General features: G+C 40.3%; 1 protein-coding gene across 1 annotated transcript in view; it reads right to left on the reverse strand.

Annotated features, from left to right (window-relative positions):
• Nucleotides 1-5,714: 5,714 nt before the first annotated feature.
• The window catches only part of LOC124031662 (MAP kinase-activated protein kinase 2-like), a 61,360-nt gene continuing 49,336 nt past the window's right edge, over nucleotides 5,715-17,738 (reverse strand). Inside the window, exons 4-10 of the mRNA XM_046343186.1 lie at nucleotides 13,139-13,218; nucleotides 12,907-13,033; nucleotides 12,673-12,748; nucleotides 12,436-12,560; nucleotides 10,657-10,742; nucleotides 7,414-7,494; nucleotides 5,715-7,172 (exon numbers count right to left, since the gene is read on the reverse strand). Coding sequence (XP_046199142.1) covers nucleotides 7,029-7,172; nucleotides 7,414-7,494; nucleotides 10,657-10,742; nucleotides 12,436-12,560; nucleotides 12,673-12,748; nucleotides 12,907-13,033; nucleotides 13,139-13,218 — 719 coding nt within the window. The 3' untranslated portion in view covers nucleotides 5,715-7,028. The remainder of the gene's footprint in view (nucleotides 7,173-7,413; nucleotides 7,495-10,656; nucleotides 10,743-12,435; nucleotides 12,561-12,672; nucleotides 12,749-12,906; nucleotides 13,034-13,138; nucleotides 13,219-17,738) is intronic.

Here is a 17,738-nt window from a genome sequence, read left to right on the forward strand (position 1 = left end):
CCCATTGAGCGCTTATGGGACCTGTTGGATGGAGGGTGAGGACTAGGGCCATTCCCCCCAGAAATGTCCGGAAACGTGCAGGTGCCTTGGTGGAAGAGTGGGGTAACATCTCACAGCAAGAACTGGCAAATCTGGTGCCTCCATTAGGAGGAGATGCACTTGATTCTGACCCCCCCCTTAGTTCGGGGAGACATTATTCAATTTTTGTTAGTCACATGTCAGTGGAACTTTTTCAGTGTATGTCTCAGTTAATTAATCTTGTTATGTTCATACAAATATTGACGCATGTTAATTAAGTTTGATGAAAATAAATGCAGTTGACAGTGAGAGGCCGTTCCTTCTTTTGCTGAGTTTATATGTATACAGAATGTGTGACTCTTTGTTTTCATATCTTACAGTTTATTCGTCATTTGTCAGCAACTCTACACTAAATACGTTTCTCTGGGTGTGCGCCAGCTCGTGCTCTTTATTAGACAATAATCCAGCTGATTCTAACATCTCTGAAACATATACTGTAACCTACATCGGTGTTAAGATCACCAAAATCTCAAGACTGTGAATGATCTTAATTTCAAACCTGTAACTGAATTGATAAAAAAATATTTTCCTCGTGGTTAGGGAAGGGGCTTTTAGCCAAAGCTGAGGGGCTATCTCGTGCATTCAATCTTTTTTCATCTATTGACATTCCCAAATCCACTTGCTGTACCTTAGAAACAAGCCACATAAGAAAAATAGATATTATCACCAACAGGGTTTGTGATGGCGGTCTAAATGTCTTAGACTTCACACTCTTTTATCAGAAATCAAAAGTCAACCGGGTTAAAAGGTACTTAAAAAATCCTCAGTTTTTGGAATATTTTACCTCAGTTTGTTTCTCAGAATTTCGGAGGGCTTCATTGTTTACGACAATGTTTTACATAAGACCAAATCCAGGTTGTGAGTTACATAAATCGTACCATACACCCTTTGCCTGCACCCCTTTCCTGAAAGCCTTCAGGTAGAAACATCATGGCATAGCCCATTGCTGATCTAAAGCAAATAAGGCACAACAGAGAGGAGGAAACAAGGATGGATCGGACCCTTTTTTTGCCTTCAATTTTTGCCTAAAATGACATGCCCAAATCTAACTGCCTGTAGCTCAGGACCTAAAACAAGGATATGCATATTCTTGATACTATTTGAACGGAAACACTTTGGAAGTGTGTGTAAATGGGAAATTAATGTAGGAGAATACGACACATTAGATCTGGTAAAAGACATTACATTTTCTATATAAAAAACAATCTTTGAAATGCAAGAGAAAGGCCGTTAAATCATTTAGGAGTCCAAGTACAATTTATATTTTGGCCACTAGATGGCAGCATTATATGTGCAAAGGTTTAGACTGATTCAATGAACCATTGCATTACTATTCAAAATATTGTATAAGTCTGCCAAAATGTACCAAATTGGTCAATTGATACATTTTCAAGTACATAACTATAGACAACACACAAAAATGATAAGGTAATACAACATTTAAGTTTACACACTCCCAGGAATGTCATAAATTATGGATAATTAACTTCCCTACATAAAAGATGAATCTTCGCACATCTAGATGTGGTGGGCTGGCCAGACATACCAGGGGTTCAAACTGTAGAACTAATTTTTTAAATATATATTTCACCTCTATTTAATCAGGTAGGCTAGTTGAGAGCAATTCTCATTTACAACTGCGACCTGGCCAAGATAAAGCAAAGCAGTTCGACACATACCACAACACAGAGTTACACATGGAATAGACAAACATACAGTCAATTATACAGTATAAAAAGTCTATATAGTGTGTGCAAATGAGGTAAGATAAGGGAGGTAAGGCAATAAATAGGCCATGTTGGCAAAGTAATTACAATATACCAATTAAACACTGGAGTGATTGATGTGCAGAAGATGAATGTGCAAGTAGAGATACTGGGGTGCAAAGGAGCAAGATAAATAAATACATACAGTAAGGGGATGAGGTAGTTGGATGGGCTATTTACAGATGGGCTACGTACAGGTGCAGTGATCTGAGAGTTCCTACATTTGAAAATAAAAATGGATTTAATCAAACAAAACTATGCTACATTTTATCTCTGGGACCCTCAGGATGACAAAACAGAGCATTATTACTAAATGGAAGTACATTATTTACCTTCAGAGGGGAATGTATCAAACCAGTTGCCGTGATAACAGTTTTTTGTTGTTGTGCACTCTCCTCAAACAATAACATGGTATTTTGTGACTATAATAGCTACTGTAAATTGGACAGTGCAGTTAGCTTAAATTATTGTTAGTATTTCTGCCCATATAAGATATGTCTATGTCCTGTGATATGTTCTTGTTACTTACAACGTCATGCTAATCACATTAGCACACGTTAGCTCAACCGCCACGCAGGGGACGGACGGACAGACACACACACACACACACACACCGATCCCGTAGATGTTAAAGACTAGATGGCAGCCCTGCCAACACACAGATGGGATTTATAATATCTTGGCTGGGGGTGATATGATGTATTACATGGTTGTGGAAAGTTTTTTTGTAATGAGAGAGTGGCTGGGCTGCAGCTGGGGAGGGAGAGAGGGGGATGACCGAGAGAGGTATGCTAAAAAAACCAACCTCTAAAACCACTCTACAGTTCAGTCAGAAAGAGACACTGCAAAATAGACTAGGGAGGGAGGGACTGCCTCTAAATAACAGGCTGGTAGGTTACTGTATTTTAATGCATATTTATTTCCATTCATGAAATTAAGTATTTAAATGAAAGTGATTGTTTGTGGATAAACATACTTGGAGAGTTAGAATTTTCATTGAGCAAATGAAAGGCTTTCAGAATGTGAGTAATGGTCAACATTCAAGCTTTATCAAATCTTGATTTTACAGTCCTGTCTCAGGTAATTTGTTATTTACAAGTGAATACCACTATGTATTAAGTACCAACAGATACTTTCTAGACTACAGTTCAAAACAATTGGTTTCAGCACAGTATTTGGTGGAAAATAATGGTGTTAATTTCAATCAATAACAAAGAAAAAAATATATTAATGGATGAAGTGCTTTTCCTTCACTCTGCGGTCCGACTCATCCCAAACCATCTCAATTGGGTTGAGGTCGGGTGATTGTGGAGGCCAGGTCATCTGATGCAGCGCTCCATCATTCTCCTTGGTCAAATAGCCCTTACACAGCCTGGAGGTGCATTTTGGGTCATTGTCCTGTTGTTGAATAACAAATGATAGTTCCACTAAGTGTAAACCAGATGGAATGGCAAACCGCTGCAGAATGCTGTGGTAGCCATGCTGATTAAAGTGTGCCTTGTATTCTAAATGAATCTAAGACAGTGTCAACAGCAAAGCACCCCCACACCATCACACCTCCTACTCCATGCTTCACGGTGGGAACCATACATGCGGAGATCATCCGTTCACCTACTCTGCGTCTCAAAAAGACATTTGGACTCAACAGACCAAAGGACAGATTTCCACCAGTCTAATGTCCATTGGTTGTGTTTCTTTGTCTAAGCAAGTCTCTCCTTCTTATTGATGTCCTTTAGCAGTGGTTTCTTTTCAGAAATTCGAACATGAAGGCCTGATTCACGCAGTCTCCTCTGAACAGTTGATGTTGAAATGTGTCTGTTACTTGAACTCTGTGAAGCATTTATTTAGGCTGAGGTACAGTTAATTGCAGTGCAACTTCACTATTATTCCACAATGTAGAAAATAGTAAAAATAAAGAGAAACACTTGAATGAGTAGGTGTGTCCCAACATTTGACTGGCACTCTAGGTCCTGGATGGCAGGTCAGATGCTGAGCAATTGCCATTAAAGGTGGTGATGCAACTGTATAAAGTTTTAGATTACATTTCATGCAATTCTACTAATTTTGCCATGGGAAAGAGAAAACATTTTTCAGTTTTAAAGGTAATTTCCTGCAATTCTACACATTTTGCCATTGGAAGGAGATAGAGTGAGTGACTAACAAAATCAACGGGGCCCCCCCGTCGACCATAATTACAAGTTTAGATAGCTGGATAGACTAACTTACCAATCAAATTTGTTTTTGCTGATGTGTTAATTGAGTGTCAGTGACTGGCAAGAGTACAACTGCTGATGCAAAACCAAATTTCACCTTGGTGTATTTCTACTATTCTAACTCCCAACAGTAAGTTGGGGGAGAAGGGGGGTATTGATCCGCAGGCCTACAAAAGGGGGTCTGGATGTAACCACACATCAGGGCAATAATGGCAGTGTTGAACTGCATTTCATTACAAATGGATTCACACACCTTGAATGTTAAAATGTTGCGTTAAAGCCTGAATTTAAAATAGATTACATTTACCTGTTGTCACTGGCCCTCACACAATACCCCATAATGTCTAAGTGGAATTATGTGTTGAGAATTGTCGTTGTCAGTAAGTATTCAACCCCTTTGTAATGCAAGCATAAATAAGTTCAGGAGTAAAAATGGGCTTAAGTCATATAAGTTGCATGGACTCTGTGTGCAATAATAGTGTTAAACATGATTTTTGTATGATTACCTCATCTCTGTACTTCACACATACAGATAATTGTAAGGTCCTTCAGTTGAGCAGTGCATTTCAAAACAGATTCAACCACAAAGACCAGGGAGGTTCACCAATTCCTCGCAAAGGGCACCTATTAATAGATGGGTATAAAAAAAGCATACATTGAATATTGCTTTGAGCATGAGGTTTTTGATTACACCTTGAATGGTGTATTAATACACCCAGCCACGAGAAAGAAACTCAGTTTCCGGAGAGGAAGGAAACAGCTCAAGGATTTCACCATGAGGAAGATGGTGAATATAAAACAGTTTAATGGCTGTGATATAAAACTGAGGATGGATCAACATTGTAGTTACTCCACAATACTAACCTAATTGACAGAGTGTAAAGGTGGAAGCATGTACAAAACATAAATATTCCAAAACATGCATCCCGTTTGCATTAAGGCACTAAAGGTATAAAGCCCCCCAAAAATGTGGCAAAGCAATTTCCTTTTTGTTCCGAATACAATGTGTTGTTAATGTATTGGATTTTCCCCAAACACCACGAGTACCACTCTCCATATTTTCAAGCATAGTGGTGGCGGCATCATGTTATGGGTATGCTTGTAATCGTTAAGGACGGGGGAGTTTCAGGATAAACCAGAATGGAGCTAAGCACAGGTAAAATCCCAGAGGAAGACCTGGTTCAGTCTGCTTTGCACCAGACACTGGGAGATGACTTCACCTTTCAGCAGGACAATAACCTAAAACAAGGCCAAATCTACACTGGAGTTGCTTACCAAGACAGTGATTGGCCCGAGTGGCCGAAAATGATCAACAACTAACTTGACAATGATTGAAGAATTAAAAAAATAAATAAATGTGCAAATGTTGGAAACCTCTTAAGAGACACACCCAGAAATACTTATTTTTTTTACAAATGAGAATTGTTCTTGCACTTTGACATGTTTTGACAGGATTATTTTGTGTTGGCAAAAAAAAAAATCAAGGATTGTGAATGCTTTCTTAAGGCACTGTATAAGAGGTTGTCTTTCCATCTCCATGACAGCAGATGGTGGTACAGGGCTGCACAAACAGGATAATGTCCTGCATTGCCAGTTTGACATCAAGGCTACTTTAATATTGTGGCACAACACCACCAGTCACACATCAATCAACACATTTGAGCAGATAAGGGATTTTATACAAGTTTTAATCCAAAAGACAGCCAGTGCTACATGTCATATGTGTACTGCCATACCACTATGCATTACAATGGTGCCCTTACAGTCAGTGTTCCCCATCACCTAACACAGCAGAAACCCAAAACATTATTGCTGCTGCGTGGAAACTAAGTGACACTTGTGTTGTATAGTTCATTAGTGGGAATTCACTGAAAATATATTTAAACAATTGCAATCAGGATAATTGTGAAGTAGGCTACAACATCTGTGGGATATGGTGATTTTGTGATCTCACGGTTTGGATATTTGATAACACAATGTACATTTGCTACTGCCAAAGTGGCTTGAATATTCCCCTACTGTCATCACACCGGGAAAAAAAACAAATTTGAGATTAGTGCACAGACCTTGAACTTGTGTCAATCATGCATAACCTCAATGGGAGATAGATGTGTGTGAAAAGTTAGGCTGTGAGCACAAATATCAAGTAAGGATTTTTCCCAATGTCCTCAAGGCACAGTCTTTCTAAACAGTCAGTCCACTCTAAAAAATATGGTGACTATAACTTTGGCTATGGGTGCGTTGGCTAAGAAATCAAACCCAACCAACAATGAAAACACAGTCAACTGCAGTCATACAACTTAGAAGTCCAATCAAAACAAAATCAGAGAGTTCAGGGCAACAAAAACCCCACACAACAAATAGACAATGTATATTGTTGGTGTGAGGTGTGAATAAGTATATAAAATGAATGACAACTAAAGGAAGAAGAAACTAAAGGACATCCAATTAAACATAAAGAAAAGTGATGCTTCCTCCATTGTGTAGAGTTAACCAGTGCATAGCAGAAAAATATTATGGATCCACAGTATAACTGGAGAAGCATTCAATGTTTTCATGGCAGTATCATCTGAAGACACACAGATAAAGTTAGAAAAACATGTGGCCAATACCGAGGGGAATCAACAATGATAAAACACAGAACAGAGCTGGGTCAAGATACTGGATTAGTTACAGTGCAGTCAGCTTGCAGTGATCAGCAACAACGACAGAAAAACCCAGTACATCACAGAGACATGACGATAAACATCTGATCTCTGTGGACTAAAAAGCAAATTTAAAAAATGGTTCTTTAGAATAGGAAGGTGGGGGAAAAAAACATTAAAATGGGGTAAAACGATGAGAATAAAACAACTAAAAAGGAAGTTCAAAAAACTGGAAAAGTAATATTTCTGGAGATTCAGACTTTCACCCTTTAATAATCCCGGTTTGCCCTATCAGCTCTTTCACCGCATGTGCGGTGTATTTTGTTTCACAGGCCCGGTGGTTTAGTAGCTGCATTGTTTGCTTTCTTCCTTCTCTTAATCAGCAGTGGATTGGTCGAATCCTCGATGGTCTTGATTTTGATTTGCTCATAGTCCACTCTCATGGTTGCCAGGGCACTTGTCATTTCCTCCTAGTAACAACAATCACACCATGAGTAAATCACATAGAAACAATTATACATAATGTGTAAAGGACCAAGAACATCCAAAGGAGCAAATGTGCAATTATGTAGATAGAAGCAGACCAAAACACTGTATTTTTGTAGTCTATAGTAGGATATTGTTGTTTTTGTGCTCTGCATGCCAGAGGTGTGTGGATCCAATTCAGATGCAGAAAGAATGCATTCACATCACTGCAGTGCCAGTGCTCACCTTGACCTCCTCCCAGACGTCCTGCTCCTCCTGCAGCACACGACTGGTGTGGAGAGGGGTCTGAGGGACCTCCATAGACTGCTGTAGGGAGACCAGCTTAGGTTAGCGCATTGCTTTGGAAAAAGCATTGTGTCCAATCAAGGAACATGAATATAGGATCAAATAGGAAATGTGAAAAGTATTCAGCAACTCTAGAGAGGTCAATTATTACAAAAAAACATGTTGTAAAAGAATATCCCGGTCCCATGCCGTATGTGGTTTTATGGTTGCCAAGTTACCATTACTGTGAGGCAAGTTTCTTTGGTATGTCAAAGAAGCGAAACAGAGAGGAGTTAGCTTAAGCACAAACCGACTGGACCACCACGCAAGAAAAGGATGTGATTGCAGCAACATAATATGCTACAACAGCAAATGTGTCGTGTTGACCTCACATGGCCAGTTTAGTTTAGTTGACTGAGGAATGTGATTGTCATTGTCATTAGGACTTCATGCGGTGGTACATATGATTAACTTCATCCATGACGCTTGTATGTTTCTTTTTATTTTATTTATTTATTTGTTATTTTACCAGGTAAGTTGACTGAGAACATGTTCTCATTTACAGCAATGACCTGGGGAATAGTTACAGTGGAGAGGAGGGGGATGAATGAGCCAATTGTAAACTGGGGATTATTAGGTGACCGTGATGGTTTGAGGGCCAGGTTGGGAATTTAGCCAGGACACCGGGGTTAACACCCCTGCTCTTACGATAAGTGCCATGGGATCTTTAATGACCTCAGAGAGTCAGGACACCCGTTTAATGTCCCATCTGAAAGATGTATTTTTTTTAGACCAGAGGAAAGAGTGCCTCCTACTGGCCCTACAACACCACTTCCAGCAGCATCTGGTCTCCCATCCAGGAACTGACCAGGACCAACGCTGCTTAGCTTCAGAAGCAAACCAGCAGTGGTATGCAGGGTGGTATGCTGCTGGCAATTGTAATGTACAGTGGTGTAAGAATATTTTAGGATAATACACACAGAGGCCTAGAGGTCAATAGAAAGTTAACGATCAATGGAAATTGATTTTCAATTCAACATCTGGTTAGAATCTGTGTAGGGGTTTCAGTTCTGGATTCATTGGTCAGAATCGCCAATACATTGAGCCTATAACAGAATAACTTTTTATTATTTTACTGCAAAGAATTCTAATTGGTCAAGCAAAGGCTCGGGTTAGGGGTTATAAATTACCTCCTTTGTCCTTGTTCTGTGGAGAATCATTGAGGACAGGGAAGAATGAACATCGACCATCTATTTCCCAGCATAACATCTATGATTTTCTCCCCCTGATTTGCTTTGGGGGCGGTGTTATTGAAGAATAACATCAACTGCTAATAGTGGGTATAGAAAGTCACCACCCCCTTTCAAAATGTTCACCTTTTGTTGCCTTACAGCCTGAAATTTAAAACACAAAATGTGACTTTTTCCAGCTTTATTTACACACAGTAACCCACAAAATCCAAGTGATTTATATATTTTTTACTCTGAAAATTAATTACAAGTAAAATAGTCAAATACCCTATTTGGATAAGTGAACACCACCCCCTTAGAATTGCAATTGCAAACTTGAAGTATAACCAACCATCTTCCAGATCACAAATCAAGCTAATTGGCTTCTGTGGTCAATTGTAGTGACGTTGATTAGTTCCGAATAAAATGAGTTGTTCATAGAGGACTCCACTGCTTAGTAGTACAATTCAAAGCAAAGAATCCACTATGGGCGGAAAGGTACTTTCAAATGATCTACGAGATAAAATTGTGGAAAGTCGGGATTGATATAAAACAAATGTCAAAGGCTTTGTCTATCCTCGGAGCACAGTTAAGACCATTAGTAAGAAGTGGAAGGCGTATGGCACCACCCAGACCCTACATAGTTCAGGCTGTCCCTCCAAACTGAATGATCGGGCAAGGAGGAGACTGATCAGAGGCTAACAAGAAGCCAATGGCGACTTTGAAGGAGCTTTCAGGTCTTTACGGCAAAGACTGGTCAACGTGTGCGTGCATATGACCACAATATCACAAGCGCTCCACAAATCTGGCCTCTATGGGAGGGTGGCAAGAAAAAAACCCTCCTCAAAAAAAGCCACATCAAGTCTTGTTTGAGCTTTGCCAAAAAGCACATTGTAGATTCTGAGGCCAAGTGGCAAGAGGTGCTGTGGTCAAAACCCAACATCTTTCCACCCAAAGAACCCCATGCCTAGAGTAAAGCTTGGCGGTGGCAGCATCCTGTTGATGGGGTGTTTCTCTTCAGCAGGGACTGGAGCACTTGTCAGAATAGAAGGGAAAATGGACAGTACAAAATACCGACAGATTCTTGAGGAAGACCTGCAGCCCTCCGCCAAGAAATTGAATATGGGAAGATAGATCATATTTCAACATGACAAATGGCCTAAAGCACACTGCCAAAGTAACAGTACAGTGGCTGAAGGGCAAGAAGGTGAATATCCTTGAGTGTCCTAGACAGAGCACCGACCTAAATCCCATTGAAACTCTGTGGAATGACTCGAAGAGTGTAGTCTATGAAGGGTCACCATGCAATTTGTCTGAGTTTGAACAACTCTACCAGGAAGAATGTGCAAATATTGCACAGCCTACGTGTACAAAGTAAGTAGAGGCATATTCAAAAAGAGACTCGTGGCTGTAATTCAAGCAAAAGGTGGTTCCAAGTATTTACTCAGGGGGGTGTTCACATATCCAAACAGGGTATTTTACTGTATTCATGTCAATACATTTTCTAGATTTTTCCCCCCACCTCGATATTGTGGGTTACTGTGTAAAAGCCGGAAAAGGTCTGACTTAATGCATTTTCATTTCAGGCTGTATGGCAACAAAAAGGTGAAGATTTTGAAAAGGGTTGGGGACTTTTTATACCCACTGTATATGTTATGTTTGATATTTTGTCTGAATAATTGTTTCCCTCTGCTGCTGTCTTGGTTGGACCAGGCCCCTCTGAAAAATATATGTTTAACTCAATGAGACTACCTTAGATAAATTAAGGTTAAATAAAAATGTAATATGATAACTTTTGAGAATTGTGAAATTCCATTCAGAAAAAAACAACCATTTATTGCACTCTTCTGTTGTCTTCTTGTGGTCTAGTTGCATTGAAAGTTGCTAGTGAATAATCAGTATGTATCTTCATAACAATCGACAACGACTGCATCATGGTCCAACTGCCTGGACAACAGAAGGGTGCTGTGATTACATTGATCCAGGGGTGGTTCATGAACTCTGTGATGCTCATCCTCTGGGTGGGCTCAGTCTTCAGTAAGTGACGGATCAACTGTTTGGCTGGGAGAGAGAAAACACAGGAAAACCAAGTTAAGCAATTCACGTAATTACCATCAAAGTCAAGATATTCATTTTGAATCCAGCCCATATACAGTTGAAGTCAGATAATTACATACACTTAGGTTGGAGTCATTAATACTAGTTTTTCAACCACTCCGCAAATTTCTTGTTAAACAACAGTTTGGCAAGTCGTTTAGGACATCTACTTTGTGCATGACACAAGTACTTTTTCCAACAATTGTTTACAGACAGATAATATCACTTATAATTCACTATATCACAATTCCAGTGGGACTGAAGTTCGTACATACTAAGTTGACTGTGCCTTTAAACAGCTTGGAAAATTCCAGAAAATGATGTCATGGATTTAGAAGCTTCTGATAGGCTAACTGACATCATTTGAGTCAATTGGAGGTGTACCTGTGGATGTATTTCAAGAACTATCTTCAAACTCTTTGCTTGACATCATGGGAAAATCAAAAGAAATGAGCCAAGACCGCAGAAAAAAGTCTGGTTCATCCTTGGGAGCAATTTCTAAATGCCTGAAGTTACCAGGTTCATCTGTACAAACAATAGTACGCAAGTATAAAGACCATGGGACCACGCAGCCATCATACCGCTCAGGAAGGAGACACGTTCTGTCTCCTAGAGATGAACATACTTTGGTGCGAAAAGTGCAAACCAATCCTAGAACATCAGCAAAGGACCTTGAGAAGATGTTGGAGGAAGCAGGTACAAAAGTATCTATATCCACATTAAAATGAGTCCTACATCGACATAACCTGAAAGGCCGCTCAGCAAGGAAGAAGCCACTGCTCCAAACCGCCATGAAAAAGCCAGACTACGGTTTGCAACTGCACATGGGGACAAAGATCGTACTTTTTGGAGAAATGTCCTCTGGTCTGATGAAACAAAAATAGAACTGTTTGGCCATAATGACCATTGTTATGTTTGGAGGAAAAAGGGGGAGGCTTGCAAGCCGAAGAACACCATCCCAACCGTGAAGCACGGGGGCGGCAGCATCATGTTGAGGGGGTGCTCTGCTGAAGTAGGGACTGGTGCACTTCACAAAATAGGTGGCATCATGAGATAGGAAATTTATGTGGATATATTGAAGCAACATCAAGCCATCCGTCAGGAAGTTAAAGCTTGGTCGCAAATGGGTCTTCCAAATGGACAATGACTCCAAGCATACTTCCAAAGTTTTGGAAAAATGGCTTAAGAACAACAAAGTCAAGGTATTGGAGTGGCCATCACAAAGATCTGACCTCAATCCTATAGAAAATGTGTGGGTTGAACTGAAAAAGCATGTGCGAGCAAGGAGGCCTACAAACCTGACCCTGTCAGGAGGAATGGGCCAAAATTCACCCAACTTATTGTGGGTGAAGGCTAGCCAAAACATTTGACCCAAGTTAAACAATTTAAAGGCAATGCTACCAAATACTAATTGAGTGTATGTAAACATCTGACCCACTGGGAATGTGATGAAAGAAATAAAAGCTGAAATAAATCACTCTACTATTATTCTGACATTTCACATTCTTAAAATAGTGGTGATCCTGACCTAAGACAGGGAATTTTTACTAGGGATAAATGTCAGGAATTGTGAAAAATGGACTTTAAATGTATTTGGCTAAGGTGCATGTAAACTTCCAAATTCAACTGTAAATATCTGTCTTCTCTCTCTCTTTACCGTCTTCTGACACGTCAGACCACTCTGGGTTGGGGAACTCGTACTGTCCGTTCCTGATGCGCTTTTTCATCCCAGGGGAGATGGCCAGGCCGTGGTTAGAGTAGAAGGGAGGATATCCACACAGCCTAGGTGGTAGGAGGAGAGGAGATTATATAAGAACCACGTAAGGTCGTACATCTTGTACAGCGCAGTTATTGGGAATTGATTCATGCTGTCAAGCTATTTTGTATCACTTACAGGATATACATGATAACACCCAGAGACCACATATCACAGGATTTGTCGTACTTCTCTGGACCAAGAACCTCAGGGGCTGAGATCAAGGAGAGGAAATACAGACTCAAAATACATTGAAGCCTTATATTTTCTGAACTTAATAATCAATGCCACTGAAATATTCACAAATAATTATACTAACAGGCTAGGCCGTACTATTAAACCAGTCAGTAAGACTGAGTTGCGTGCCCTTACCAACATAATAGGGGGTGTAGCATGGCGTTGCCAGGGAGTTGAGTGTGGTGATTTCTTTGGCAAACCCAAAATCGGTTAGTTTGAGGAGTGCATCTGGTTTTTTGGAAGTGTACAACAGATTTTCTGGCTGACGGATGAGAAAATAGCATAATTATTTATTGGACTGAACATGTACGCAAAATAAGAGATGTTTAGTATAATTCTGTTCATTGAATCACCAGACAGACTTTACCTTAATGTCTCTGTGAGCGATGTCAATGGCATGCAGGTACTGGATAGCTTCTCCTATACTCTTCATGATGTCAGAGGCCTCTAGACGGGGTAGGAGAGAAGAGAAAGACCGAGTTAGAGGCATAACTGAGCGAGTGAACAGAGTTGAATACTAGTGGAGTGAAGGGATTCGAGGTCGGCCGACTGATTTTCAAACGGCGATACAAATTGGAGGACCGAAATAAACCAGAACCGATTAAGCCAGATGATTTTACATACATACATACATACATACATACATACATACATACATACATACATACATACATACATACATACATACATACATACATACATACATACATACATACATACATACATACATACATACATACATACATACATACATACATACATACATACATACATACATACATACATACATACATACATACATACATACATACATACATACATACATACATACATACATGACAATTACAAAAATACTGAATGAACAATGAACACTTTATTTTAACTTAATATAATACATAAATAAAATCAATTTAGTCTCAAATAAATAATGAAACATGTTCAATTTGGTTTAAATAATGCAAAAACACAGTGTTTCCAAGTGCAATATGTGCCTTGTAAAAAAGCTAATGTTTAAGTTCCTTGCTCAGAACATGAGAACATATGAAAACTGGTGGTTACTTTTAATAATAATAATAATAATAGCCATTTAGCAGACGCTTATATCCAAAGCGACTTACAGTCATGTGTGCATACATTCTACGTATGGGTGGTCCCGGGAATCGAACCCACATGAGTCTTCAATATTCCCAGTTAAGTATTAGGTTGTTGTCCAGAAAGCAGAGCTTCTCTGCATGTTCCACTGTCAGTCTGCTCCTCTGCTTATCATAAAATAATCCCCACCTCACTGAACAATCTCTCGCTTGGGACCGAAGGTGGGGGACAGAGAAACTTCTTTACCAGTGGAGCGAGTGATTGAAGTCTGTCCTCATTTTGCTTCTGCCACTCCAAAGGCAAGCCACTCTTTCTGTGAGTGACAGGCTCTGTGAAGTAACGCGCCAACTCCATTTCAAAACTTCACTGGACTGCCCTATTGACTTCCAACGATTCTTGTGTAGAGGCTGTCCACCAGACGGACTCTTAGCACCTGGATCTGGGTCCTCCTCTTCACTAGTCCCTTCTGCTGTGGCTCTGGGATTTGGTTTCTTAGAAGGTCAGATTTGTTCTCAGCCACTCTTTTACTTTCTCTCGTGCTGTCCCTGAGGTGAAGGCGAAGCTCTAGTAACGTGGATCCAGGACAGTTGCCAGCACCAGGCACTTGGTCTGCTCAGCCTTGGAGAGCCACCTTGTCAGACTGTCCAACATGGTCTTCCGTAAAGTTGATGCCTTGAGTAAAAGAACCCTTCTGCTGCAGCTTCAGCACCAACACACTGGGAATGATCAAATCAAATGTACATCAGCTGATATCTCAAAGTGCTGTACAGAAACCCCAAGCAATGCAGGTGAAGAAGCACGGTGGCTAGGAAAAACTCCCTAGAAAGGCCAAAACCTAGGAAGAAACCTGGAGAGGAACCAGGCTGTGGGGTGGCCAGTCCTCTTCTGGCTGTGCATGTGGCTGCGGCTGCATGCGGCTGTAGAGTTGGAGTGGCACATCTCTAGTGTCACCTCCTCGATAGGTGCCAGAGTCTTAATTAGGTTAGAGACAATGTCCCACTGTGCAGCAGACAAACTCCTGATGTGTCCGTATTCACCTGCATACACATTCAGTGCACGCCTCTGTTCAAACATCCTCTGCAACATGTGTAGTGTTGAGTTCCAGTGAGTTTGAACTTCTTGGATGATGCTGTGCTTGGGAAGGCCAAGCGCTTCCTGAATGACCATCAGCTTCTGTTTGGCCAGTACAGAGTGGTCAAAGTGAGTTGCACAGCTCTTCAACATGGCAATAATGTCTAGCACAGCTCTGACTGGATAGGCCATCATTGTGTGTGCACTGCAGCTGAAGTCTGGAAGCTCTACCAGTCTCATACTTTTCACCATGTTTGCCCCACTGTCCCTGAGGACCAGCACTACACGTTCTGTGTGGATTTCACAGTATTACAACATGGTCAAAAACATATGATGTAGTTTCCTGTGTGTGATCCAATCCTAATCTTGACATTTAGCACAACCTGCTTTCTTGTCCAGACATTGTCAATGAAATGTCCAGTAAGGCTCATCAGGGATTCTGTAGTGCCTGACCAGCAGTCAGTTAATATTGCCTGCTAACATGAATCTTTTAACTAAATAAGCAGGTTTAAAATAATATATTTATGTGTATTGATTTTAAGAAAAGGTATTGATGTTGACGGTTAGGTACATTAGTGCAACGATTGTGCTTTTTTCACAGATGCTCTTTTGTGAAATCAGCACCCGTTGAGCGAAGTTGAAGTAGGCTGTGACTCGATGATAAATTAACAGGCACCGCAGTGATTATATGCAACACAGGACAAGATAGTTAACCTAGTAATTACATCAACCATGTGTAGTTAACTTGTGATTATGTGAAGATTGATCGTTTTTTATATATAGTTACGTTTAATGCTAGCTAGCAACTTACCTTGGCTCCTTGTAGCCACAAGGTCCTTTTGATGCTGCACTCGCAAAACAGGTGGTCAAGCCTGCCACGCAGTCTCCGTGGATTGCAATTTAATCAGCGTCCAAAAAGGCAGATGAATGATTGTTAAGAAAACTTGAAAATCGGCCCTAGTTAATCGGTCAACCTCTAGAAGGGATACATTATTCATATGGTCAGAAATGAGAGAAAATATTTTTCATTCATCATTAGGGCAGTGGGGGTAATGAAATTTTGGCTTGATTTTGATTGTCAAGCAAATAACTGCTCGTCCCACGGTAACTGACCGTTAATTAACATACACATTTAGCATCTACTGGATTCCATGCATAGCCTACAAGCCACTGATTAAGACCTTTGGAACATTTAACTTTTAAAAAGTCTAATAAAGCCATGTAATATAGCCTACACAATCACAATCAATATGTTCTTTATTTTAGTCAGGTCTAAAGAAACATGATATGAAAAAAATAGTATATTTCAGATTAACAGAATAGCATACTCTTGAGTTGTCCTTATGTTAGGCCCTGACCTGCCTATGCCATATGGCTGTGGGCAACAGTAGTTCATCTAGCAGACATTTGCCTAGAACACAATTGAACATAGATGAATACAATGAGGGAGTGCACTCATGCAGTTATTCTGTGTTGAGTGGTTAACAAAGAAATAGGTACTCCTATATTCTTAATGTAGAGTTATTTACGTAATTTTAGTTGGGCTACAGTTGAAGTCGGAAGTTTACATACACCTTAGCCAAATACGTTTAAACTCAGTTTTTCACAATTCCTGACATTGAATCCCAGTAAAAATTCCCTGTTTTAGGTAAATTAGGATCACCACTTTATTTTAAGAATATGAAATGTCAGAATAATACTAGAGAGAATGATTTATTTCAGCTTTTATTTCTTTCATCACATTCCCAGTGGGTCAGAAGTATACATACACTCAATTAGTATTTGGTAGCATTGCCTTTAAATTGTTTAACTTGGGTCAATTGTTTAACTTTTGGGTAGCCTTCCACAAGGTTCCGAAAATAAATTGGTTGAAATTTGGCCCATTCCCCCTGACAGAGCTGGTGTAACTGAGTCAGGTTTGTAGGCCTCCTTGCTCACACAGACTTTTCCAGTTCTGCCCACAAATTTTCTACATTATTGAGGTTAGGGCTTTGTGATGGCCACTCCAATACCTTGACTTTGTTTTCCTTAAGCTATTTTGCCACAACTTTGGAAGTATGCTTGGGGTCATTGTCCATTTGGAAGACCCATTTGCGACCAAGCTTTAACTTCCTGACTGATGTCTTGAGATGTTGCTTCAATATATGCACATACTTTTCCTACCTCATGAAGCCATCTATTTTGTGAAGTGCACCAGTCCCTCCTGCAGCAAAACACCCCACAACATGATGCTGCCACCCACATGCTTCACAGTTGGGATGGTGTTCTTCGACTTGCAAGCCTCCTCCTTTTTACTCCAAACATAATGACTGTCATTATGGCCAAACAGTTCTGTTTTTGTTTCATCAGACCAGAGGATATTTCTCCAAAAAGTACGGTCTTTGTTCCCATGTGCGGTTGCAAACCATAGTCTGGCTTTTTCATGGCGGTTTTGGAGCAGTGGCTTCTTCCTTGCTGAGTGACCTTTCAGGTTGTCGATATAGGACTTGTTTTACTCTGGGATTGATTTGCACTTTTCACACCAAAGTTCGTTCATCTCTAGGAGACAGAACGCGTCTCCTTCCTGAGCGGTATGACGGCTGTGTGGTCCCATGGTGTTTATACTTGTGTACTATTGTTTGTACAGATGAACGTGGTACCTTACGGCTTTTGGAAATTGCTCCCACGGATGAACCAGACTTGTGGAGGTCTCCAATTTGTTTTCTGAGGTCTTGGCTGATTTATTTTGATTTTCCCATGATGTCAAGCAAAGAGGCACTGAGTTTGAAGGTAGGGCTTGAAATACATCCACATGTACACCTCCA

Source organism: Oncorhynchus gorbuscha, linkage group LG03 (assembly GCF_021184085.1).
Source record: "Oncorhynchus gorbuscha isolate QuinsamMale2020 ecotype Even-year linkage group LG03, OgorEven_v1.0, whole genome shotgun sequence".
In the NCBI taxonomy this organism is placed as follows: Eukaryota; Metazoa; Chordata; class Actinopteri; order Salmoniformes; family Salmonidae; genus Oncorhynchus; species Oncorhynchus gorbuscha.